Source organism: Macaca thibetana, chromosome 3 (assembly GCF_024542745.1).
Source record: "Macaca thibetana thibetana isolate TM-01 chromosome 3, ASM2454274v1, whole genome shotgun sequence".
In the NCBI taxonomy this organism is placed as follows: Eukaryota; Metazoa; Chordata; class Mammalia; order Primates; family Cercopithecidae; genus Macaca; species Macaca thibetana.
Genome location: NC_065580.1, coordinates 149658172 through 149685078, shown reverse-complemented (window position 1 = coordinate 149685078; position 26907 = coordinate 149658172). Strand labels below are relative to the sequence as shown.

At 52.1% G+C, this 26907-nt stretch overlaps 1 protein-coding gene across 2 annotated transcripts in view; it reads right to left on the bottom strand.

Annotated features, from left to right (window-relative positions):
- SDK1 (sidekick cell adhesion molecule 1) overlaps positions 1-26907 on the bottom strand; it is a 978941-nt gene that overhangs the window by 64191 nt on the left and 887843 nt on the right. For both annotated transcript variants that reach the window (XM_050785652.1, XM_050785653.1), the window contains one exon: positions 25902-26003. In XM_050785652.1, coding sequence (XP_050641609.1) covers positions 25902-26003 — 102 coding nt within the window. The remainder of the gene's footprint in view (positions 1-25901; positions 26004-26907) is intronic.

The following is a 26907-nucleotide window of genomic DNA, read 5'->3' as shown; positions in this document are numbered from 1 at the left end:
GCACCTCACCACACCGCCATTAGGGGTGTGGCCGCGCCTCCGCACCTCACCACACCGCCATTAGAGGCGTGGCCGCACCTCCGCACCTCACCACACAGTCATAGGGAATTGGGAGCACACACCTGCATTCCAGAACATCTCCGTCCTGTCTACCCCGTGCCAGCTTCACACCATCTTTGAATTCCACGCTGCGTACTTCCTCTTGACAGCCTATTCTCCGCTACTCCCTCCTCCCACTGGGGCTCTCCTGGCTGTCCATGAGCTGGGCCCTGGGGAGCTCCAGGGCAGCTGTGCCGGGGGCCTGGCTCCTGCAGAGGCCAGCCGAGCACTCCTCTCCACCTGCAGCCGGGGCTGGAGCTGCGGCCCAGGAGTGCAGCCTTTTGACCAAGTCTTTTTACGGACCATTGATGGAGACGATAAAACAGTCGTGTCCGAGGGAGACGGTCCAGCACCCGGCTCTCTGGAGAGGCCTTCTTGGGAGAGACTGACCTCAGGACTCACCCCTTCCCCATCACCCCCTCCCCACTTTCTGCTCTCCCCCCCCAGTGCAGAATAAAATAGTAATTAACACCCACGCAGCCTGACACCAACTATTTATTTTGTTCTAACTGTGTGGTTTCCATATTATCACTGCCCACCCTGCCGTTAATGGAAATGTTAATAGCTCACACCAGGTTGTTGTGACAGACGCTCAGCCTCATTATCAGAAATTCTTATTTACCGCTCCATTAAACAACAGAATCACACAAAAAAACAATTCAATCAAAACTAACTGGAGGAATTTTAACAGCCACATTAATAATCCAAAACATAAATAAAGTTAATGTCTTCTGCATGTTTGCCATCGGCAACTCCACTGCAAAATTACTGTTGTACAATTAAAATGTGAAAGGCAAAATTGAGCGCGGCCATTACCTGGTAGGCGGTGAGACATCGCCCCCCCTCCCCATGACACCCCCAGGGTTTCTTTCCAAAGATGGCCAAACTCAGCACGCCCATGACAGCTCTGGACTTGGATATCTGCCTGTAGGAACCGTGGAATCTGTGAGCTCCAGGTGAACCCCCAGAAATCAGGGGCCTGCATGCCTCTTTCTCTGGGGTGAACACGAGCTGGACAAAGGCCCCTGGCCCTGTCTCAGGCAGCTGAGCCGCACTGCTATGCCCACCAGCAATGCTGCACCAAGGCACTTCTGGACCGTGAAATTACTGCAGGCAACAAAGCATTTTTTCTTGACGCCAGCAGGGAAGAGAGAAATATATGTCAACACTGAGCAAAGCACGTTGGTTTGGAGACTTATTTTTTGGCTCCTGAAAGCCGCTGGGTCTCCACCCTGACAGGAGAACCTGACTTTGAGGAAGGCCCTGCTATTGACAAGCCCCGGTGCAACTCTCATTCTTCGTAAAGCGTGTGCAGTCTGGGAGCCACGGAGCATCTGATTGCCGTTCGCTTTTTATTTTCCCACCTTAGCGTTTGCAGTGTAAGGATGACATACATACCAGCTTGGAAGCTTTAAAAAAAAAATACAAGAAATTATTTTTAAAAAGCATTTTAGACCGGCAGTTGCTGGCATCTGCTGATAGGTAGATGGCCTGCAACCAGCATTTAAAGAGTAAGGTGCAAAGCTGGGGTTTTCTCTGGAGTCTCATGGTCAGGCCATGAGGCCATCGTGGAGCTGAGTGACTCGGGTCCTTGCTGTGATGGCTCCTGTACCCTTGCCAGGGGGCCTCTGCAGCCTTGCAGAGGGATCTTGGTGAGGCAATGAGAGATAAGCTTTCAGGACCTCTGGAGGGCCCCTTACCTGATAGCCATCGTGGAATTACTGACATTTCTGAAATGTTCTGGGATTCTGGCTGATTGCTTGGATGGCCTTGCCTGGTTGGGTGCTGGGGGCTGAGCCAGGCTATGGCATGGCTCTCCCGGCGTCTCCTATCTCTGTGGGAAGGGGTGGGCTGGAGGCTACAGCCAAGCCCCAAGCGGCAGCAAGGACAGCGTTCTGTCACCTCACCCAGCCTCCCTGGGCTCGCTGTCCCTAAGTGGCCAGTGAGCTTCAGCTGGAACAAAAGCAGCCGCTGGGACACAGTGGCTGCCCTGACTTAGTCTTAATTTGCTGGTGGGTGGTAAGCACCAGCAGCTCATGGTTCTACCTCCATGTCCCAGCAGACCCAAGGCGAACCTGGGCCCTGCCCGGCAGGCCTGGGCTGCAGCCCCCTCACCTCAGGATTTAGGAACCTCTGCTAAAGGTAAGGCAGCTGGACAGGCACTGGTGTGGCTCAAACCTCAGGAGAAAAAACAAATGGTTATACATGGCACTTGGTGGAGCAATGGAGGCCTCAGAGAGTGAGGGAAAGTTTTCAGAGCTGTAGGAATTAACTCTGCAGGGAGAATGATGCTCATTCATTCAGCCTGCACCTACTTATTCAAAACATTCACCGTCCACCAGGTGGAAGGTCATCCATCTGATCTGGGGACAGTGACATGGCCCTGTGACTGGTGGTCGCTCCAACTGAGGGAGGACTGCATATTTCCCCTCTCACCCCACATGACCAAATGATTCACTTTCTGGAGAGTCACATGGCCTGCAACCTTCTCTTCCAGCAGCCCTGAGGCTGGTAGTCACACGGGGGCTTCTCCCCCAGCCAAAGTCTTGGGACGAAAACGGCAGGTAGCAGAAGAGACGATGCCGGCACTTGGAGGGCGGCAGCGGGAGGGACCAGCACCACTGGCAGGACCAGCCCTTGAGGCTTGGAGGTTGTTTGTTATCTCAGCCTAATGCTGCCAAAATCTTCCTGAATATTAACCAGGGTCTAGGCCTGGGGCTGAGGGATAGGTGGACACCAGATGTGAAAGACAAGTTTCACCAGAGAAGGACATGCATCACAATAATCACGGTGCCAGGCAGAGTGTGAGGACAGGGTCAGGGGCCCAGAGAGCATGCCCAACTGGGGATGTGGGTATTTCCTGGAAAGCAGAACATCTGGCTGATCCTTAAATAACAGGGAAGATTTGAGACATGACAGTGGGTCAGGGAGCAAGGGCACTGCTGACTGTAGAGATGGAAGGAGAAAGAGTAGAGGGGTGGGAACACGGGGTGTGGTGTTCACCTAACGCGGTGTTAGGTTCACATCAGACGGGTGGTCATCCTACTGCTAGAGCCACCCTGTGCCATGCCGGGTGTCTACTGTTGCCAGAACCACCCTGTGCCATGCTGGGCATCTGCTGTTGCCAAAGCCACTCTGTGCCATGCTGAGTGTCTGTCACTAGAGCCACCCTGTGCCATGCCAGGCACCTCCTATCACCGAAGCCGCCCTGTGCCATCCTGAGCACCTGCTGTGGCTAGAGCGGTATTGGACCAGGATAGACCGTGCTAGATTTCTACTTTCAGTTTCTGTAGCCCATTGATTGACTGTTTGGGTAAAGTAAGGTTTTAATGGATAATTTGAGAATCAATGTTAATGTTTTAATATAATGAAATAATTGTTTCTTTATATGATTTTTAAAAAATTGTATATTCCTCAGTTTGCTTTAATGACATCAACATTTTCCTGGTGAGATTCTCTTTCTGATTTCCTGTGGAACTACGGGAAATATAATTCTCTGATCTAATTTACCTTCTCAGCACATCTTGCCAGCAATCTGCTCCCCTGAGAAGGGGGACCTGGAGACAGGCTCTGGGTCTGGGTGATTCTGCAGCTCGGGAGCCCTTCTCGATGAATCAGGAGGTTTAAAGGGGTTACCCTGCTTCTACTCAGGTGGGGACAAGTGAGAGTTGGAGACAGAGAACAATGACTCAAGGCAGAAGTGCAAGGAAGCCAGGGGCCGAGCCTGAGCAGGCAACCCAGGAAACGCAGAACTCTGTGTCTGGGCAAGCGCAGAGCCCCAGAAACAAAAGACATGGTGCCCGGTGCACTCCAGCCAGCTGAGCAGCTATCTGCCATGCCCACCAGGAGCTTCAGGTCCCTACATGAGCTGAGGGACATAAGGGCTTTATTGTAACTATTCAACTCTGCCTTCCTATGGCAAAAGCAGCCTCTAACAATCCGTAATGCATGGGCATGGCACTGTTCCAATAAAACTTTGTTTACAAGAACAAGTAATGGGCTGGATTTGGCCCGAGCTGTTTGCAGCTCACTGCAGCTGTCTGCAGATGCACCTCCTGGTACTCACGCCCTTGGGAATCTCCTTCCCTTGAATGTGGGCTGAATACGTGGCTTGCTTCTAAGGAGTAGAATGTGGCACTGCTGTGACTCAGAAATAAGAGCCTGTGCCTTCTCTCCTGCTTACCCACTCCTGCACTCTGGCCAGCCCATGCTAATGAAGCCAGCTGCCATGTTGTGAGAGGCCCCATGGAGAGGCCCTTCATGGCAAGGAACTCTAGTCCTACAGTCCACAAAGAATGGAATCCCACTAGCAACTGCATAGGTGAGCCTAGAAACGCATCCTTCCCTGGTCGAACTTTCAGAGAAGACCACAGGCCTGGATGACACTGTGCCAGAAGACCCTGAGGCAGAGGACCTACCGAAGTTGTGCCCAGATTTCTGGCCCACAGAAACCAAGGTAGGAGATGTGTGTTGTTTTAGGTTGCTATGCTGGGATCATTTGTTATGTGGTAACGGATGACTGATACATCCCAGCTGTAGCTCCAGCTCCTCTAGGAAGGTGCCAGCCTCAGCCCATTCTGAGGGCTCAGCCCATTCTGAGCCTCCGCACATTCTGAGGGCTCCAAGACTGGCTGGAGTTTGGTGCAGCCCTTACCATGAATATTGGATTTCATGGTGTGGGTGTGCAGGTAATAACCCATCATCAGGGTTTGCATGTCTTTACACACAGCCAGACCTGGCTCAGGGTGGGGCACTACAGGTACGCAGAGGAAATCTAAGAGATGCTTCTGGCCTTATTTTGTGGGGCGGGGGGATGGGGTCTCGCTCTGTCGCAGAGGCTGGAGTGCAGTGGCACAGTCTCAGCTCACTGCAACCTCCGCCTCCCGGGTGCAAGCTATTCTCCTGCCTCAGCCTCCTGAGTAGCTGGAATTATAGGCGCCTGCCACCACACCTGGCTAATTTTTATATTTTTAGTGGAGATGGGGTTTTTATTGGCAGGTGAGTCAATGAGGATGACAGAATTCTAGAACTGTGCATGGGTTAATTTGAGTGGTTCTGAGTACAGATGCCTCAAGAACACAGACGAGGAAGAGTTGCTGTGTGTTCTAAGTTCCAACTAAGCACAGGGATGTGTGGAGAGAAAGGCAGGGCACTCCAGGTGAGGGGCTGAGAGCAGCACAGGTGTGGCAGCTGGGGCAGGGGATACTCTCCTTCCATAGCCCCGGGGGATGGCCTTAGTCTGCTCTGCTCTGACATGGCAGCTGCAATCCTAACAAACTGAGTGACTTTAAAGATTGTGTTTTAAAAAGCAGTTGTTTCCATAGGAAAAGGAGATTGAGGCCAGAGAGCTTCAGACTCATGATGACAAACATCTTTGTCCTAGAGATATTTCCATTTTAAAGGTTAGCTCTGAACCCTCAATACTACTAGACAACTCTGGCATTTGATTTCGTCCAGTAATGATCTTTGCTTCCCATCATTAGGGAATAGTGCGTCCACCTTCTCATCAGCTCAATAGCCATCATCTCCCACTGTTATGATAAACAAAGTTAAGAGCCACTCCAGCTAACCGGCTCTGCGGCTTGCAGACTGTGTTTGCTCCCTGGCCCGTAGAGTAAGTCCCCATCACAGGAAGATCCGGGTCCTCACAGATCATGACGGCATCACAACCACAGCCCCTAACTCATCAGTTGCATTATATGCAGTTTGTACTCGCAAAATTCAACCTGTTGGAGAAAGATTTTATTCTCCTTTTGGAAAGCTGAGGCCGGGTACACTGGCTCACACCTGTAATCCCAGCACTTTGGGAGGCTGAGGAGGGTGGATCACCTGAAGTTAGGAGTTCGAGACCAGCCCGGCCAACATGGTGGAACCCCGTCACTAGTTGAAACACAAAAATTAGCCGGGCGTGGCAGTGCATGCCTGTAATTTCAGCTACTCTGGAGGCTGAGGCAGGAGAATGGCGGGAACCAGGGAGGCAGAGGTTGCCGTGAGCCAAGATCGTGCCACTGCACTCCAGCCTGGGTAACAGAGCAAGATGCTGTCAAAAAAAACCAAAACAACAACAACAAAAACAAAAAACTGAGGCTTCAAGGGTTAAGTCACAGGCCTCAGAATGAGCTTGATCTAGACTTGGATCCGCCTAACTCTAAGGTCCAGCTGCTTCTCTAAGGTGGGAGTTGCACAACTTTAGGTAAAGGCCCAGATAGTAAGGATGTTAAGCTTTGAGGGATGAAAGGGCTTTGTTGCAACGATTCAACTCCACCTTCTATGGCAAAAGCAGCCTCCAACAACATGCATGGGTGTGGCGGTGTTCCAATAAAACTTTATTTACAAGAACAGGTAATGGGCTAGACTTGGCCCCTGAGTGGTTTGCAGATCCTGCTCTGAGGCAGAGGAAGGAAGTACGGGAGGGCTGGGACAAGAGCAGAGGCCATGATCCGGAGATAGTGACTGTGAGCTGGTATGTCAAGTGCAAACAGCCCTGGGGCAGAATTCAAGGCACCTGGCCCAGGTGTCCCAGCCAACACCCTTGCAACCTTGTCCCCATCCTTTAACCCTGGGGCTGTCAGGAGTGCAATGGGAACTGGCAGCAGGCTCTGGCCACTCTGGGAACCCTGTGAGGGGCAAGTGAGGGGTGTGTGTGATGGGTTTGGGCCGCTAGCAGATGGTGGCGCTTCTGTGACACCCTGCAGGTAACGGGAGCTACAGGACATTTCCGCAGAGGCAGGAGACATGACATGAGATGCCCTACGGGGCAAGTGAGGCAGGAAGGAGGGCACAGGCTGGCTTCACGCCCTCAGGGCCCACGTCCGGAAGCCCTCTGTCTCAGTGCTGATTTGATTCCACAGGGCCTCGCTGCCTTAGATGCAGTGGTCAGGCCTGTGCGTCCTGGTCCCGCCCATCAGCTGAGCGTTCCTGGAGGACCCTCTGAAACCATTCGCACTTTGCTTTTTCTCACCTGAGAAATGAGAGTAACCTTTAAGCCCTGCTTCTGCCTGCGTGTGGCAAGCACCTGTCATCTATGACAAAGGAGAGACCACCGCAGGCAGCGGGTGGGGGTCTCCCTGAGATTCTTACAATCCTCCCACATCCGAAGGCCAGGAGCGCCTGGGCCAGAAACCAGGTGATCTCTGGTCCTCAAGGGGAAGGTCAAAGAAACACTGTTTACAAGACCCAGGAGCAAATGGGGGTGGGAGAAACAGGCCAGGACAGCAAAGAGCTGCAGGACAAGCAGACCAACTCAGGAAAGCAAGCCTGACGCCAGCACTAGGCACTCTGCTCCCCTGTACACCATCGCAGAAGCTGCGGATGGGGTTTTACGGCCTCACACGAGTCCGGCCCGGCTGGCTATTAGGCCTTGACCGTGAAGCATCCATTCTGTTTCTCCTTGCGGGAGAATGTTTTCAAATAATTTTTCTTTTTTTTTTTCCTGAGATGGGGTCTCGCTCTGTCTCCCAGACTGGAGTGCAGTGGCATGATCACAGTTCACTGCAGCCTCCACCTTCTGGGTTCAGGTGATCCTCCCACCTCAGTCTCCTGAGTAGCTGGACTAAAGTCATGCATCAGCATACCCATCTAATTGTTTCTTTTTTTTTTTTTTTTTTTCCAGAGATGAGGTCTTGCTAGGTTGCTCAGGCTGGTCTCAAATCCTGAGCTCAAGCTATCCTCCCACCTCAGCCTCCCAAAGTGCTGGGATTATAGGCGTGAGCCACCATGGCTGGTCCCGAGAACTCTTAACGAGGGCAAAGTACCACCAGTCTCCGTTCTGGCCAGCCTGGGTCTCCTTGCTGCTCTAACTCCAGGCAGGAGAGGAGGCCAAGGTTTCATATTTACCCATGTGATCCGCATAGCGGATCATTGGAGGCCACTCCCATAATTTCTGTTTAATAAGATGAAAAGTTAAATAGCATGCCCCAACAAGAAGCAAGGCTGGAGTTCAAGTCTAGATGGTCTCATTCCAGAGCCTGACTTTCCTAGCTATGGCCTTAGCATCTCTGGCCTTGTCCTGAAGAGTCAGGGGAAGGAGATAGGCAGCCCTTGTTAGCCAAGAGGCAACATCCATCTGATAAATTTTCTCCGAACACTTCTCCACTAGGTACCGTGAGAAGCACTGGTTCATGAGGGAGGATCTGTGTGCCTGGGATGGCATCAGCCACTTGTCCTCATGTGGTGCATAGTCTAGAGCAGGCCATGGGCAGGTCAGCAGGCAATTCCAGCCCTCAGGGTGGGCTCTGTGCTGGGGATGAGCCCAGAGCACTGTGGGGGTGAGCAGCAGGGCTCCCCCAGGCAGTGCCTGGGCCGAGGAGGGCCCCCCGACCAGGAGCATCCAGGCAGAGACTTGAAGAGTGGAGAGGAGAGTTACGGCACGGAGAGCAAGGGGCAGGGAGGGGTCAGCAGCTGAGGTGGAGGGGGCCGCGTGTTCAAAGGCCCGGGAGAGATGGCACAGCACGTCCGGGGAACTGAATGGCTTTAGAGATCAGAGGTTTCTCTGGGAAGGTTTGAAAGACAGTGAGACTGTCAAAGCTGTACATGAGAGAGATGACTCTGGCTATAGCTAGGGAGTGCACGGGGTGTGGGGACCCAGCCTGGAGGAGCTTTTGCAAGGACACAGGCTGCAGAGGGCGGTCTGAGCGAGGGTGGGGCTGCAACGGGGAGAAGAGTGGCAGAGGCAGGCCTGTTGGCAAGGGCCTGGAATCCACCAGTCGCAGTGACCAGGGAACCAAGCAAGCCGAGGCCTTGAGGGGTTAAGTCACATCCCCCATAATGGGCTAGATTCGAACCTGAATCTGCCTTGCTTGAAGGTCCACGCTGCTTATCTAGGCTGGGAATTAACGATACTTTCAGTAAAGGTCCAGATAGTAAGGGTGGTAAGCTTTGAGGAACTAAAGGGCTTTACTGTAGCTATTCAACTCTGCTTTCCTAGGGCAAAAGCAGCCTCTGACAATACGTAATGTCTGGGTGTGGTGGAGAGACTTGGGCTGAGGCTGGAGTTTCTATCATGGATTTTGGGGTGGGTGGAGGCACCCTTCCCAGGGCACATGTGAGCAGGCTTCTTGCCACCGTGGCTGCTGCTGCTGAGAGGCTGGGGAGGAGCAGTGATGGCTTCGTCCCCAGGCAGAGCTCCTGTGGCACTGCTTCGAGGGCCCTCTGTGGATCCCGTCCTCTCTGCAGCCCTGCAGGCAAGCAGACTGAGCCCCAGGCAGGTGGAGTAATTTGCCCAGGGTTATGGGGACAGAGCCAGGAGCCAGACCTAGGCATTCTGGCTTCTAAGTGCCTGCTCCTGGGCTACTACACAGAAACTAAGTTTTGGACAAGTTGGGTCAAAGAACTTGTGGGTCCTCCCAGCAGAGATGCCAGGCAGACAGTGGGACTCACAGGCCTGGGTTCCCCGAGAGTCTTCCAGACAGGAGGGGGGCTCGTGTGGGAGCTGTGGCTCCAGAGGCAGCTAAGGATGCAGAGTGATGTGGGGGAGGGACCGGGGGAAAGCTGAGCCCCAAGGAACCCCAGAGAGAAGCAGAGCTGGAGCAGCCAGGGCAGAGTGCTCTGGAACCCAGGCGAGGAGTCGGTCTCAAATCGAAGGCCAGGGCGAGACCGGGGACGCAAGCCCCCACTGGACTCTGTGACAAGCAGCGCCTCGCGTGACTATAAGAAATCACGGTGCACCATTTCAGGGTTGCTAGAAGAGTAGGTTTTAAATGTTTTCACCACAAAAATATGATCGTATGTGATGTGATGCAGACGCTAATTAGCCTGATTTAATCATTCCACATGGTAAACATTACTTTGTGCTCCATAAATGTATATGATTATATGTCAATTAAAAATACAAATTTTTTTTTTAAAGCAGCTCATAGATCTGCATCATGGTTTCAATGGCATGGGTTGGGGCTCACCAAGTCTAGAAAGACAGAACTGTGGGCTGTCAGAGCAGAAAATTCCAGGGGAATTCAAATGCTCACTAGATAACTGATAACATTGAGGGATTATTATTAATTTTCCTAGGTGTAAGAATGACTTTGTAGTTATACCTTGTGATGGTTAATACTGATTGGCTTGAAGGATTCAAAGTATTAATCCTGTCTGTGAGGGTGTTGCCAAAAGAGATTAACATTTGAATCAGAGGGCTGGGAAAAGCAGACCCACCCTTAATCTGGTGTGCACCTGCTCATCAGCTGCCAGTTAATATAAAGCAGGCAGAAAAAATGTGAAATGAGTGAGACTGGCCTAGCCTCCCAGCCTACATCTTTCTCCTGTACTGGAAGCTTCCTGCCTGTGAATATCAGACTCCAAGTGGTTCAGTTTTGAGACTCGGACTGGCCATCCTTGCTCCTCAAGCTTGCAGACAGCCTACTGTGGGACCTTGTAATCATGTAAGTTAATATTTAATAAACTCCCATATATATATGGGAATATATATATATATATATATGGGAATATATATATATATATCCTATTAGTTTTGTCCCTCTAGGGAACCCTGACTAATACAGATTTTGGTACCAGCAGTGGTTCTAGAGAAACAGAATATTCAGGATAGAGTTGTTTTGTTGGTTTTGGGGTTTCTGGAGTCGGCTGTTTTAATATGATTAGACCCAAAAATGCTAAGGACTCTACTTATAGTAGTATGGAGTACGCTGATAGTCCTTGGCATGAATTGTTTAGAGAGTTACGCAAAATAAATGCATTTGACACTCGTGATTTACCGCTTGCGAGAGGCAAGGGGTTTAGTGACTCTCTACATAATACCTTTGACCATATGTGGAGAACCAAGGAACATAATGAAGCTGGTTGGTTGCTCCCGAGTGCAGTGGACAAAGTGATGAAAGAAAATGATGAACTCAGGGATTCTGTCCACCAGCTTCAGAAGCAGATACTGAGTCTCAAATCTGCTAAGATTGCCTTGAGTGAGAGGCTTAACTCCTGTAGAGAAAGAGCTGAAAGTGTGGAAAAACAGACACAAGCTCTTAACATGTGAGTGGCTGACCTGCAAGTTAAGGTGCATGCACAGCTTTGCCAGGTGTCTCCTGTTAAAGTGAGGGCACTGACTAAAAAAGAATGGGGGCCAGGCGCGGTGGCTCAAGCCTGTAATCCCAGCACTTTGGGAGGCCGAGGCGGGTGGATCACGAGGTCAGGAGATCAAGACCATCCTGGCTAACATGGTGAAACCCCGTCTCAACTAAAAATACAAAAAACTAGCCGGGCGTGGTGGCGGGCCCCTGTAGTCCCAGCTACTTGGGAGGCTGAGGTGGGAGAATGGCGTGAACCCAGGAGGCGGAGCTTGCAGTGAGCTGAGATCGCGCCACTGCACTCCAGCCTGGGAGACACAGCGAGACTCCGTCTCAAAAAAAAAAGAATGGGACTCTGGAACCTGGAATGGGGATGTGTGGGAGGACCCTGATGAAGCTGAGGACACTGAGCTTGTCAACTCTAATGAGACTTTTTTGCCAGAAGAAACAGCTTCCCCATCCCCAGTAGTGGCAACATCCCAGCCTATTGTTGGACCTTGTGATCATGTAAGTTAATATTTAATAAACTCCCCTTTATATATATATTTATATAAAAATATTTTTATATATTTATATATTATATATAAATTTGCATTTTACATATGTACATATTATATATTTTATATATAATATACATTATACATTTTAATGTATTCTATATTTATATACAGTCTATTGGTTCTGTCCCTCTAGAGAACCCTAATACATATGTTAAAGAGTTCTTATAGGGATATATACTAAAAGTATTTGTGAATAAAATGATACGATGCTGTAAACCTCTATATATGATATCTGAGAGCTGCTTCAGGATCACATGGGAGGGGAGTAGGTGGATGTTTGGATGAAACCAGACTGGCTGTGGTGCCTTGTGGTTGAGCTGGGTGGCAAGTGCAGGAGTGTTCTAGACACGGGCGGGCCTTGGAGATATTGTGGGTTTGGTTCCAGATCATTGAAAAAGGGAGTCACTTACATGTTTTGGCTTCCCAGTGTATATAAAAGCTATGCTTACACTATACCATAGTCTGTTCAATGTGCAAAGCATTTTGTCTGAAAAAACACGGTACATACCTCAATTAAAAAATAGTTTACTGGCCGGGTGCAGTGGCTCATGCCTGTAATCCCAGCACTTTGGGAGGCCGAGGCAGGCAGATCATGAGGTCAGGAGATCGAGACCATTCTGGCTAACACGGTGAAACCCCGTCTCTACTAAAAATACAAAAAATTAGCCAGGCGTGGTCGCAGGCGCCTGTAGTCCCAGCTACCCAAGAGGCTGAGGCAGGAGAATGGTGGGAACCCGGGAGGCGGAGCTTGCAGTGAGCCGAGATCGCACTACTGAACTCCAGCCTGGGTGACAGAGCGAGACTCCATCTCACAACAACAGAAAAACAAACACAAAAAAAAACTTTACCGCAAAAAAAGACGCTGTCACAGAGACGCAAAGTGAGTACACGCCGTTGGGAAAATGGCACTGACGGCAGGGCTGCCCCAAACCTTCCATCTGTAAGTGACACAGAATCTACAAAGCACACTAAGGCCAAGTGTGAGGGTCTGATGCGCCTGCACTCATCTGTCTCCTGTGTATGCTTCGGATTTCCCTAACTAGAAGTTAAACAACAGAAAAACAGGCAAAGGGGGAGAGTTCTCTCGGGAGAGCGTGGCTGGGGAGGAGGAGCAGGGCGAGGGTTTGAGAGACGCCTGGGGGTGGGGTGAGAAACTGCCATCAAAGCCCTTTCGAATCTGCTGTTCTGGGTGCACTCTCCACAGTGGGGTGGGTGTGAACCCTACTTTTGCACGGGACGCGGGGCCCTGGGAGGGGCGGTCTGCCCGGCCACACCTGTGGAGACGATGCTTCCTTTCTCTGTGCGGATGACCCAGCTTTTCCTGTGGTGCAGAGCCCACCTGCAGCCCCCCGTCCACCCTTAGCTCTGCCACTCACAAGAGACCACAACCCTTGCGGGCTCAACCCCAGAGAAGGTCATGAAGGCCCAGGCTGGTGATCCTCCCTCTCCCTGGCAGAGCAGCTGAAAGGCGGGCTCACGCCTTGGGGGAGCAGCTGAAGGGCAGGCCAGTACCTCGGGGCTTTCTGCTCCCGTCGGTGCCAGCAAGTTGCTGAGCAAGTGGGTGCTGGAGAAAGAGGCCTCCACTGGCTGCCAGTGTGGCGACCCGGAGGGGTCCCAGGGAAGCTGGCTAAGGAGTGAAACCCAGGATGGTGAGAGGTGTGGGAGCCTTTCCAAATGCAGCAGTGGGCATCGCGCGATGCTCCACAACCTTTCTCTACAGTGATGGAAATCGGGTGAGTAATAACACCATCCTGCCACCAAGGTCTCCTGGGCACTGGCATCTGCCGGGCTGTGCGTGTGAAGCCTGAGCACAAAAGGGAACACCGGCCTGGGGCCAGAAGGACGCCCACTGTGACCACGGCGGGGGTGGGCCTGGCAGGACCTCAGGGTCCCTGGGGCCAGTCTCAGGAGTGGATTTAATTTTTCCCCCATACACAATGGGGATCTCCTGAAGGGTGGAAACAGAAAGTGAGGGGATGGGATTTGCATTTCACAAGGGTCATCCCAGCAGAAGTGTAGAGGATGGGTGGACCAGAGGCTTCCCTGAGAGCCCCCGCCCAGAGAGGCCTGGTTAGGCTCACACCCATGAGCACGGCGCCTCCCTGCCCTCTGGCCCAACATTGATGAGGCTGGGGCCAGGGCCATATCCTCCCTCTGGGGGCTGTGTCTGCCTCGGGGCACCACAGTTCCCTCCTGGGAGCACCTGAGCTCCCTGAGCAGCTGCTCCTATCACCCGCCCTTCACGGTCCTTCTCACCCACTCTTCTTGGCATTGCATCCCCATGGTGCTTTTGGGGTGCTGGCTCCTGGGATTTTTCTGTTGTTTAACTTCTAGTTAGGGAAATCGCAACAAGGCCCCCCACAGGCCTCAGCAAGAGGGTGTCCCGGGATAGCGTATGCTGCAGAGAGCCTGAAGGAAGCGGTGAGTCCTGAGATCCTCCCTGGCATGGGGAAGAGGTGGGCCAACCTCCCAGTCACTCAGCAATGCCTGTGCACGGCCTGCTGTGGGCCGGGTGCAGTGCCCTGGAGAATCACCCCCACGGCAGAGGCACCTGCATCCCAGAACCTCTCCACTCTGCACTCCTTGGCGAGGGCTTCTTAGTGCGTTTGTGCATGAAGGGAACGTCTGAAATAACACGAGCTGCAGCCCAGAGGGTGGGACGGAGCCCAGGGAGCCACCTGCAGACCTCAGATAAAGCTGGCTCATCACTCTCGTCTGTGAAACAGAGCAACGGCTCCCACCCAGGGGATGGTGACCGTCTGTGCCCAGCGCACAGTAGGCTCTCGGCAGATGTTCATCCATCATCCAGGGTCACGTAGATGGCCCTGCACGCAGCCCGGCCCACCGGCATCAGCTGGAGAGACTGGCCACAGAAATGACAGGGGCGGCCTGTGGTTTGCAGGATGTCATTATCGCGTGATATGTTAATAATTACCCAGGAAGCCCTCAGAACGTCGAGGATGAGATATTGTAGCCTGTGAAGTAGGGGGTTGTGACGTTCATTACCCTGTAAACAAGTGCCATTCACTCTTCCCTACAAACACATGTTTTCAAACTAGCATCACTGAATCCTTTTAATTTCACTTAATAGGCACTAGGACTGGCTTCATTTGTCACTAGGGGGAGCTGAAACAGCTAGAAGCTGTGCTATTTTTTTTTTTCTCTCATTCCAACCAACAGTAATTAAAAACTTGGCACACTTGGAAGAAAGGTAGGACCCATATTGTATGACAATTTTTTCTTTCTTAGAAAAAAAAAAAGCAAACAAATATTTTCAAGACACTTCTCTGTCTTCCATAGCCACATGTACACCGTAAGCAAAAAAAACACCACCTAAAGCCACCAAGTGATTTTATTGTATTTATTTTGTGAGAGAGAGTCTCACTCAATTGCCCTGGCTGGAGTGCAGTGGCACAATCTCGGCTCACTGCAACCTCTGCCTCCCGGGTTCAAGCGATTTCCAGCTAATGTTTGTATTTTTAGTAGAGATGGGGTTTTGCCAGGCTGGTCTCAAACTCCTGACCTCAAGTGATCCGCCCGCCTCGGCCTCTCAAAGTGCTAGGATTACAGGCACGGGCCACCATGCCCGCCCCGCCCAGTGATTTTAAATGCTGAGCGTGGGTGTTGGTCTGTCTTCTTTTTTTGGTGAAATCTGTGGGGCTAAAGGCCATAGTGCTGGACACTGGGCTCTGACCTGAGCTCAGCAGCCACTCTCCATTGGGTGTAGAAAAAAAGCAAGTCCTGGCTCCCTTCTTGGGGAAAACCTATGTTGCTCCTTTTGCTGGACTAATATTTAACATGCCTGAGTAGCCATGTGAGCCTCAGTCTCAAGCTGCGATCGGCGTTGGGCAGAGCAGGGACAAGCCATTACAATATCCAGGCTCACAGCAACCGCTGCAATAAAACTGCCAGGAATGGCTTGACAAGCAACAGCAGGACCTACACCAGGAGCACTGCCAGGCCAGCAGCATAGTGATGGAGGGATGGCCAGCTCCCGGGAGCAAGCACGGACAGACGAAGAGGAGGAGGACGGCAGGCATTTCCAAATCCCTTTCCTATTTAACACCTTTCCATCAAAATCCCAGGAGCATTTGCTTTTTTTTGAGAACCTGCCAAAATGATTGTAAAATTCATAGAAAGGCTGAGAAATGTTAGAAAACAAAGAGGAATAAGACAAGCTCTCCTAAACATGAAAAAAATGTGTAATAAACTGATACAAATGAAAGCTTTAGAGGTACCAGGGCAAAGATGTCTGTGGAACGAAGGAACGTCCTCAGACAGACTTGACTGTGTGTAAGAATTTAAAACATGATTAAGATGCATCACAAAGAAATTAAAAATCAATAAATGGTTTCCGGGGAAAAAACGTCTCTGGAAACAAGTGATCTATTTAGAAGCTCACTTCACGCCAGGCTCAGAATTAATTCCAGGAGGACGAAAGAGTTTAATGGAAAATATTAAACCATGAACATTATTTTTAAAAATCTGGGTGAATATTTACTTGGTCTCAAAATAGGAAAGAAAGATGCCTCAGATCTGGGGGTTTGAGCACACACATTTAAACACAATAAAATTAAAGACAAACAACAGAAAGGGAAAAGTATTTGCCATAAACATGATCAAACATGATATCCCTAATACATAAGAAACTCCAAAAAACCAACATGAAACACTGGGACCCATTAAAATAAAATAAAATGGAGACCAGGCTTGAGAATCCCCTGAGCAAAGTCCGTTAAGCCATGGAGACAACCTTGACCTTGCTGGTTCTGCAAACCTAAACAAAACTGAACCTGGGCTATTTCTTGTAAATGCCCATATTAAAGAAAAATAAAACTTAAGCCCAACCAATCAGAAGCTGCCAGCAACTTACTGAGGGCACCTCAGGACGTTGGCTGTAGCAACTAGTTTGGAGATAGAGATGCAACTAAAGGCAGATATACAACTCGTGATATGGTTGGGCTGTGTCCCTACCCAAATCTCACCTTGAATTATAGCTCCCATCATTCCCACATGTTGTGAAAGAGGCCCAGTGAGAGCGAACTGAATCATGGGCGTGGTTTCCCCCATGCTGTTCTCATGGTAGTGAATAAGTCTCATGAGAGTTGATTTTATAAGGGGTTGGCTCTTATTCTCTCTTGCCTGCCACCATATAAGATGTGCCTTTCGCCTTCCACCATGATAGTGAGGCCTCCCTAGCCACGTGGAACTGTGAGTCCATTCAACCTCTTTTACTTTACAAATTACCCAGTCTTGGGTATGTCTTTATCAGTAGCATGAAAACCAATACAACTAGGGATTTTCTAACAGTTGAGACCAAAGAAGGCAACAACATAGTCTTAAATCAAGTATTTTCTTTGTCCAGCTCCCATGTTCACACCATGAAAACCTTCCCCTTGTGTTCCCTCTGCAGAACCCCAAAGCACCTTTGGATTGGTGCTGCCTGATTCATAAATTGCTGTCTGCTCAAAGAAACTCTTCGAACATTTTGGGTCTGTTTACCTTGTAACAGACCCCCCATGGGAAAAATGACCATGAGCTCCACAGGCATTTAATCACAGACCAGTCATTTAAAAGCCCATCTAGGAAAATAATAATGAGATACCATTTTGCCTAACAAACTAGGAAAGATTTAAAAGCAGGAGGGAAGAGGAATGGACCCTGAGACCTGTATCTGGTCACCGCTGCAGAGTGTCAATTAGTTGAAGTATTTCAAAGGTGAAAAATGTTCATGTCATTGGACCAGAAATTCTGCTTCTAGCGTTTTATCCCAAGGCAGGCATTGGAGATGTTGGAAAAGATTTGTAACAGTGTTCAGAGTAGCTTCATTTCTAATAGCAAGGTGCTGGACTCATAGCCTTGTGCAAATGTATTGGATGATGGAAAATAATGGTAATAATGGGTTATCTATGGAGGTTTACCCCCACCTGGGACCCAGCCCTGCACACTCCATCTGGTGCCCCCTGCCTCATCCCTGGCCTTGGCCCCCGTGCCTCATGCAGCAGCGAGCCCACCTGTCCTGTCTCACACCCCCTCACACAGACATAATGCACCCGACATGCACACAACCCGGGCCGCAAACACAGTCAAGATGGGTCCCAAGCCCCACTCTGAATCACAGTGAGGCTCTTGAGCCCCTCCTACGTAGACATGCTGGAGCCCCCACTACTTGCAGCCCCCAGAAGGAGGCTACAGACGCCAGGGGTGGCCATCCCAGGTCTGGCTACTACTAGACCCCAAAGCACAGGGCAAGATCTGGAGAAAGCCTGTGGAGGAGGAGGCTGGGAGGGGCACCTTCCTCCCCAGAGAAGGGCCATGCCTGTGCCCGCACTGTCTACAGGGGCCCAGGAGATTCCGAGGCACCTCCTAGACTCACTGGGCAGACAGCAGGCATGCTCACAGCATTTGAGGGCTTGGTGAGGTGGGCTGGGGGCTTCTGTTCTTTCCCTGGGAAGCTGGAGCAGTTGGGGGCTTTACTCATTGATTTATCCTTCCTCCTGATTCACCCCAACCCAGCTTCCCAGCTGTAGGCCCCGGAAGCCCCCAGGACCGCCGAGTGACCCGAACCGTCGGTAGCAGGGCTCAGCAGGTGGGGAAGGTGAGCTGGCTCCAGGGATGAGCTAAGGGTCGAGGGAACCACGAGGCCACAGGCTCCAAGGAGATGGCCTGTGTGGGGACATGGCACCTCTTTTTATTTGGAGGCTCTGTCCTTGGGCAGCTGCCATGAACTCTGGCGAAAGAGCGATCCTGGGGATGACAAAGCCGCACGAGGGGTCCCAGCGGCCGGTGTGGGTGTCAGAGGGCCCTGCTCTAGGAGAGGGGGCCTCGCTCTTGCAGTTCCTGGGAGCTAGGCTGGGGGCCATGCTTGTCTGCGCCAGGATCCCCCATGGCAGAGTGGGTAGAACCTGCCTGCCCCTACTGTCCCCACAACACAACTGGGGCTGGATCAGTTTTCGGTCAGCGTGGATTCAGAAACGAACAGAAAACCATGGGCTTTGTTTGGCGTGTGAGGCCAGCTTTGCTGTTTTGTTTTGTTTGAAAGTTTTCATTGTTTTAGAGCTCCTGGGAAAGCACAGTGGTTGCAGGGCAAACAGGAGAGCTGGGCCGGGCACCTCTGGACAGGAAGCCTTGCTTTAGGCCCTCCCTGAGCTCCCTGGGCCTTGGGGCTGCTCCATCCCCGCTTCGAACTCAGGAGTCACTCAGTCACTTGTGCTTCTGGGCTGGTGGCCTGGGCTATGCCTGTTGCTCCTCTCCTTCCTCCCTTCCTGTCTAAATGTGTTTCTCTCCCTTCCTCCCTTCCTCTAACATCTTCAGAATGTTTTCTGTGTTCTGGCCTTATGCTAAGGTTCTGGGGATAAGAGGGATCCCTGCCCTCGTGGAACTCAGAGAGAAAAAGACCCGTCCTCAGGTGGATATGCAAAGAGCTGCGTATGCAGCATGTTCTGGAGCAGAGGAAGAAACAGCTAGTTCCGCCCGGGAGAGAGAAGACAGCTGCCCCTCCAAGGGCTAGTGTGGATGCAGGGCTGCATGGGAGGGAGGACTGTGTGTCCTGCCAGGGACGGGAGTGGGGAGCGGTCATCCCAGGCGGACACAGCTTGGTATGGGTGAGGGGGCACATGCTCAAGGAAGGGGGAGCCTGGGGGCTCTGGAAATACAGGCAGGGGCTGAGATGCCTGCTTGGGGTCTGGGCAGGAGTGCAGGCTTATCCTGAGACCAGGGTCCATCCATGAATAGTGAGTGTCTGGAAGGCTGGAGCATGGTTCCTTTATACCCCACAGTGCCCGGAATGCTGCGGAACGTGGAGCTGGGCCCGGAACTCTGGCTGGGTCATCTGAACAGCTCTCCTGCTGAGGAAGCCACAGACACTGCCCATACCTCCACCAGGAAAAGTTCTGGCCACCTAGTCAAACTCTGCCCATCAGCACTGCAGGACAGCTGTCATGGTGAATGCCCGGGTCCCCTTCTTCTGACGGTGGCACTGGATCTCCTCTAGGGACCCTCTTGCCTCACAGTTGGCCCACGTGGTCCAGGCAGAGATGACGCCTCCCTGGCTTTGGAAACCTCAGGACGTTGGCTGTAGCAAATAGTTGGGGGACAGATATGCAACTAAGGGCAGGCTGAAGACAGCCAGTGGACTTCCACTGCAGAAAAGGGAAGTTCTCTGTGCCTAGGGCTGTATGGCAACCTTAATGAAGAGCCTGACCAAGGAAGGAGCCAACTAGGAGGAAAGTGGATCCAAGAGGCCACATGGAGCAGCGTGCTGGGGCGCTGGATCCAGCCATGCCTGAAGCTGTCCCAGGCTCTGCAACTCTTCCAGTGCAGGAGTTAATAATGATTCTTCCAGCTTAAGTTTGCTGGTGTTGGGTCCTACCTCCTGCATACTGCACTCCTTACCGATGTATTATTTTTACCAATTTGTAATGCCTGGGCTTGTACATCAATCTCAGCTAAAAATCTAAAAATGACCCTTTCTCTCTGAGGTTAAACAGATTTAAGTATCACGTATTTGAACTTGAGGGGACCCAGAGATCATCTATTCTGAACATTTCATCATTTTACAGATGAGGCCAGACAAACCGAGTCACTCACCCAGGGTCCCCGTCATTCACCAAATACTGACTGGGGGCTGACCCCAGGCCAGGCACATTCTGGACACTCATCTTGTGAGCAGGACTGGTGTGATAATGGCAGCAATGAAGCCAGAACCTGAGTCTCCTCACTCACAGGTCTCCCCACAGCAGCACGAGGTCTCAAGGCCGGACTCAGAGGGGTTAAGCGACTTGCCCGTGGTCACGCAGGCAGTAAATGGTAGAGCCGACGCTTGGACGTGCACGTTTACCTATAGGCCCATAGCAAAGTCTTAGTTTTCATAAAAGCCTTTGAGCATTTCGGGCCCACGAGTTTGTGATGCTCTGAAGCTTCCAGCTGAGGCGACGGAAGCTGGCCCAATTTAATTTCCTTTTCTGAAGGCCTACTTGCTCTAAGTCAATACGTTCGCAGTGTCTCTCCTCAGCAGATTAGGGTTATTACAAGGCAGGTACTTGGGCTGTGAGAAGGAGAGGCTAGAAAAGGAATGACGAACCGGCTTTCTCCTTCCAGGAAACTCTCTGCAGTGTAAACACAGAGCCTGGAGGAGTGTGCTGAGGCCGAACAACAGCTGAGGTGTTCACCTGCAGGGGTGGCACTGCCAGGCCTGGCGCGGGAGACACGTGAGTTGTTCTGGGTGTGCAAGAGCCAAGCCCCATCCGATGGGTGGGGCGGAGCAGAGACCTGGATGCAGGGGCCGTGTCTAGGAATTTAATTTTTAGTTTAACTTACAGCAAGGCTGATAATGATCCTTCCCTAAAGCCAATCCCCCTCCTCATTTAGGGGTGGAAACTGGCTTTGTAAAACTAATAAAAGGCTGAGAGATTAGGAGTATGGGAGAAGCCTGAACTCAGCTAAAATGTAAGCCTCTTTTTTTTTTTTTTTTTTTTTTTTTTGAGATGGAGTCACTCTGTCACCCAGGCTGGAGTGCAGTGGTGCGATTTTGGCTCACTGCAACCTCTGCCTCCTGGGTCCCAGTTCAAGCGATTCTCCTGCCTCAGCCTCCTGAGTAGCTGGGATTATAGGCAGGTGCCACCATGCCCAGCTAATTTTTTGTATTTTTAGTAGAGATGGGGTTTCACCATGTTATCCAGGCTGGTCTTGAACTCCTGACCTGGTGATTCACCCGCCTCAGCCTCCCAAAGTGCTGGGATGACAGGCGTGAGCCACCGCACCCAGCCCAAAAGCTATAATCCCTCACTGCTCAGGAGTCATGTGACCAGAGGTCACAAGATTAGTGACTTCCCCAGTTGCTTCTAAAGATAACATCACTATTATGGAAACTAAGATTGATCTTTGGAGATGCTTTTCAGACTTTTGCATTCTGAAAACGGACTGACCCTACCTGGATTCATGACTCACAGCTCAGGCGGTCCTGTGGCCCCACTCAGAGGTGGACTCAGCAGGTGAGGACCATTTCTCACGCCCTGTGACGGCATCCCCAGCCAATCAGCAGCACCTGCTCCCCAGCCCGAACGCCCACCAAACTGTCCTGGAAAAGTCTAACCTCTGAGCCCTCAGGGAGACTGACTCCAGTGAGAACTCTGGTTCCCCCACGTGGCTGGGCTCTAATTAAACTCTGTCTTTACTGCAATACCATGGGCTCAGTGAACTGGTTTTGTCTGTGCGGCAGGCAGGAGGAGCCTGCTGGGCGGTTACATTCCCTTGTGTGAACCCCGGCTCCTGGCGCTGCTCCCCGCCTGCCAGGGCCCTAAAGTGGATGCACAGCTTCTGCCAGCCTGTGCACCCTCACCAGCTCTGCCTCTCCCTCCCTACTGCCAGGAGCCTCAGGAAGGAGCCCCATGGAAAGACCAGCCCAGGACATGAGTGCCTGTGTGGCAGATGGTGACAGTGTTATCTGCTGTTATGGGGACAGAGCCACCCGTTCCTTCTCCCTCCCCTTCCTCAGGATGAGGAGCTTCTGATTAGCCTTCCCTGCAGCCCTGCGATGAGACACTGATTCCACCTGCCTTCATCTCAGTGCATCTGGGAGGCCTTGTCTCCAGGACACGTCCCTGGGTGCAAGGTTTCCCCGGCTGCTCTCCTGCCCTGTGGAAGTTTGGGATTTGCCCGAATGACAAAGATATTCTGAGCACCTGTGGCAATAACCCTGGGGTGAGGAGCTGTTGGGGATGAAGCAGCTGTGGTCTAAGGGGGAGGAGCAGCATTAGAGAGAAGACAGTCCCGCTGCTGGGGGGAAGGCAGAGCTGTGCACGAAGCACCCAGGATACAGCACAGAGGAGAAATCTCAGCCCCACCTAGAGGGAGGGGACAGAGAGGGCTTCCTGGGGGCAGCAGCAGCTGCTCCTCCGGGGATAAAAGCCTAAATGGCACTTTGGGAGGCTGAGGTGAGCAGACTGTGAGGTCAGGAGATCGAGATCATCCTGGCTAACACGGTGAAACCCTGCCTCTACTAAAAACACAAAAAATTAGCCGGACGTGGTGGTGGGTGCCTGTAATCCCAGCTACTCAGGAGGCTGAGGCAGGAGAATTACTTGAGAGCAATTCTCTCAAGTGGAGGTGGAGGTTGCAGTGAGCTGAGATCATGCCACTGCACTCCAGCCTGGGTGACAGAGCAAGACACCATCTCAAAAAAAGAAAAAAAAATGCAAAAAGGGTGCTTCAGGCCTCAACCAAGTTAAGCTGGAGGGGCTGCACAGGGCATTCCGGGTGGGTATGACGCTGTGGGAACCGGCTCTGCTGACTCTCAGCACCTGCCTTCGAGCTCTGTGGGCAGTGCAGCGTGGCCACGTGGAGCTTGTGTGTGTGCATGGAAAAGGCCTTGGTGGCGTGGGCACAGCAAGTAGGCTTTCCTTTCCCTTCTGTGGGACTGCAAAGGGTGCAGGTGGCAGAGCCCAGGCCTCTGGGCAGAGGTGAGTCATGTGGAGGGCGTGCGTATGCTGAAGAGGAGGGGGCGCAGAAGGGCAGGCCTCTGGAAGGGAGGGCTGGAGCAGGGACATACATGTGGGGAGGGGAGGGAAGGGAGATGGGGGCCCAGTGGGGAAGGGAGAAGCCACATTGCACCGTGATGCTAACCTCAGAGGCCGGGCCCACCTGCAGCCTCTGCAGCTGCCTCCCCACACCTGGGCTGTCTCAGCTCCGCACTGCTAAAAAGCCCTTTGCTCCCCCACTCACAGCAGCACACTCACAAGTCTAAAAGGGGGAAGGCCCCTGAGTGACCATCCCTGGAGGAGCAGACACACCAACTATGGTAAATGCATGCAATGGAATATTACTGAGCCATGAAAAGGAAGGAAATTCCGACATCTGCTACAACTCGGGTGAACCTCAAAAACCTCACGCCGAGGGCAAGGATCCAGACACAGAAAGACAAGCATCGCACGGCTCCATTTGTACGAAGTACTGAGAACAGGTGAATTTGCAGTGACAGAGAGTAAGTGAGAGGCTGCCCAGGATGGGAAAAGAGGGAAAAGGGGGCCTGCTTAATAGGTATGGGATTTCTGTTTGGGAAGAAGAGAAAGTCCCAGCGGTGGATGTTGGTGATGGCTGCTCAACATTCTGAATGCCGCTGAATTGCACACAGAGGATGGTTACATGTTACACGCATCTTACCACAATGACAGACCCATATGGTCTGGATGTGTCCCTGCCCAAATCTCATGTCGAGCTATAATCCCCAATGTGGAGGTGGGGCCTGGCGGGAGGGGATGGGGACATGGAGGTGGGTTTCTCATGAATGGCTCAGTTCTCATGAGATCTGGTCATTAAACATGTGGCACCTCCCCCTCGCTCTCGCTTGCTCCTCTTTGTGCCGTGTGAGATGCCTGCTGCCCCTTCGCCTTCTACCATGATTGGAGGCTTCCTGAGGCCGCCCCGGAAGCAGAGACCACCATGCTTCCTATGCAACCTGCAGAATTGTGAGCCAAGTAAACATCTTTTCTTATAAATTACCCTGTCCCTTTACAGCAGTGTGAGAAGGAACTAAGACACAAACAGCACAGACCCTAGAACTGGAGCTGGGTGCTGGGCACAGAGCTGGAGCCGGGCGCTGGGCACAGACCTGGAGCCGGGCACTGGGCATCCAGTCTCATTGCCGCTTGGCTGGCCCTGGCGTGACCCCCCAGTTTCCCACGCCACCCCTGGCTTCCTGAACCCCTTCCTGGCACCCCTCGCTTGCTGAAGCTCTTTTCTCTGGACATCTGACTCGGTCCCTGACACTCAGGGCCTGCCCAGGTGCCCTGAGCCCCCTGGATCCTGGCGTCCTACCCCCGGGCACAGGTGAACCCTAAGGCAGAGCTCCGACACCCACACATGCTGCTTGCAGTTCAGACACTGCGGTTCCCGATCCTCCTGTCCCGTGCTCCCCCCATGCCACAGGCTGACCCACCCCCAGCCATGGGGGCCAACTGGGGCCCAGTCACCTGAATACAACTGGAGAGCACAGAATCTGCCGTAGTCACTGTTTGCAGTGACACCCACCCGTTACTGATGGCACCCTGACACCCCTTCCTGACAGCACCCTTGGCCCCACCATGGGGGGGCTCTTCTACAGCCAGGTCCATCCCTGAGGGAATGCCGAGCTGTACCTCGGTGGCTCTGAGTGACCCCTTTGAACACATTTTCGTGCAAAGAGAGGCAGAAATACCCTATGCTCTTGGTGCCTCTCTCCATGCATCCTCATTTGTATGCAAATACTGCTTGGCCATTCTGGAAAAAATCTGCTGGGCTTGACCCTTGGTGCTATTGATTGGTTCATAATCATAACCCTTCCCAATTGCAAAAGGTCATCTGATGTGTTTCCCTCCTCTGGCCCCCGCAGTCCGCAGCTCCTGCTGGGCTGAGCCTCTGTCCTCAGGGACACTCTAATTATTTCGGACCTGAAGCAACACCCTTCTAAATCTGCACCAGCGGAATGGAGCAGGAACACCAGGCTCTGAGTGAAATCAGGGAACTCTTTCAAGTCACCATCCAGCGAGGAGGGTGAGCTTCTGTGGTCTCCTCGGCCGAAGGGAGGGCGTTGCTGTCATTACCTGAGGCACACTGGGCCCAGAGAGGGATAGGGACAGGATCTGATCTAAAAACAGACGTTGCTTCCCACTATGAGCCCCACAGAAGGCAGAGTCCCTTGAATCGGACCCAAGAGTCACATCTTATCTAAAAGGGGTGGAGACAATGGCCCATGTGGCTTTCCCAGACCTGCGCCCGGTGGTAGGACGCCAGGATCCAGGGGGCTCAGGGCACCTGGGCAGAGAATGGGCTGTTACCAGGTTACCAGGCTGGTTCCGGTCATCAGGCCACTGCCGAAGCCCACTGAAGGACCGATGCAGATACAAACATTTACCCCTCCCGATAACGAGGTTCCATTTCCCACACACCTAGATCCCCACTGAGTTAACGCCACGCTCGTAGAGCAAAGCCACAGTAAATATGACGGCCCCAGGTATCCAACAAACCCTTGAGGTCGCAAAAGCAAGACTTGACCATTCACTGAAGCTGTCAGGAAATTCCACCTCTCAGCTGAGCCCATCTTTTCCTGCCAGTGGCATGGAGACCTCGGCCCTGGCAGCAACATGTTCAAGGAGGAAGAACACTGCTGGACACCTGAGGGGCTTGGGCACAGCATGCTTGGCTGTCCCCACCACTGTGGCCCTCTCTGGCAGTGGGGTTGGAGGTGCACAGAGCTTACCAGCCTCGCCGACAAAGACCTCCACGGGTGCGCTGGCTGGGCTCTCACCAATGATGTTATAGGCAGTCATTATTACTTCATAGCGCCGGTACTTCTTTAAATCTGCAGGGTTGAAGGAAACACGGATCAGCTTCCACCAGGACACCTTCTGTTCTTCCAAAGTTCCCCCTATGAACCACAATGAAGCAAGCAGCACCCTCCAAGGAGAGGAGCGAGGATTGGTAGAAATCTGTGAAATGCCTGCATCTTCTGTGACCAGGGCACCCTTCTTCTCTCCTCCATATTAATTAAGCACCCACCACCTTTAAGAAAAAGACACATCCATCCTGTCCTGTGTTCAGGTAAAAGGCAGCATGGGCATGGAGCTCCCTCCTCTGAAGTAAAGGATTTAGAACAGAGGTCCCCAACCCCTGGGCCACTAACCATGACCTGTGAAGAACCAGGTTGCAAAGCAGGAGGTGAGTGGCGGGTGAGGGAGCAAAGCTTCATGGGTATTGAGAGCTGCTCCCCATCTCTTGCATTGCACCTGAGCTCTGCCTTCTGTCAGGTCAGCTTAGATTCTCGTAGAAGTGCAAACCCTAGTGGGAGCTGTGCGTGCGAGGGATCTAGGTTGCGCGCTCCTTATTCCTTGCACAACCTCGCTCCCTCGCACATGCGGTTCCCAATAGGGTTTGCACTCTTACGAGAATCTAATGCCTGATGATCTGTCACTGTCTCCACTCCCCTCAAGATGGGACTGTCTAGTTGCAGGAAAACAAGCTCAGGGCTCCCACTGATTCCACACGATGGTGAGTCGTAGGATTATTTCATTCTATATTACAATGTACTAATAATAGAAATAAAGTGCACAACAAGTGGGATGCGCTTGCATCCTCCCAAAACCATCCCCCACCACCTGGTCTATGGAAAAATTGTCTGCCACAAAACCCACCCCTGGTGTCAAAGTGGTTGGAGACCCCTGATGTAGAATAGAGAACATAACCTGGGCCTGCCTTTTGGTTCAGAA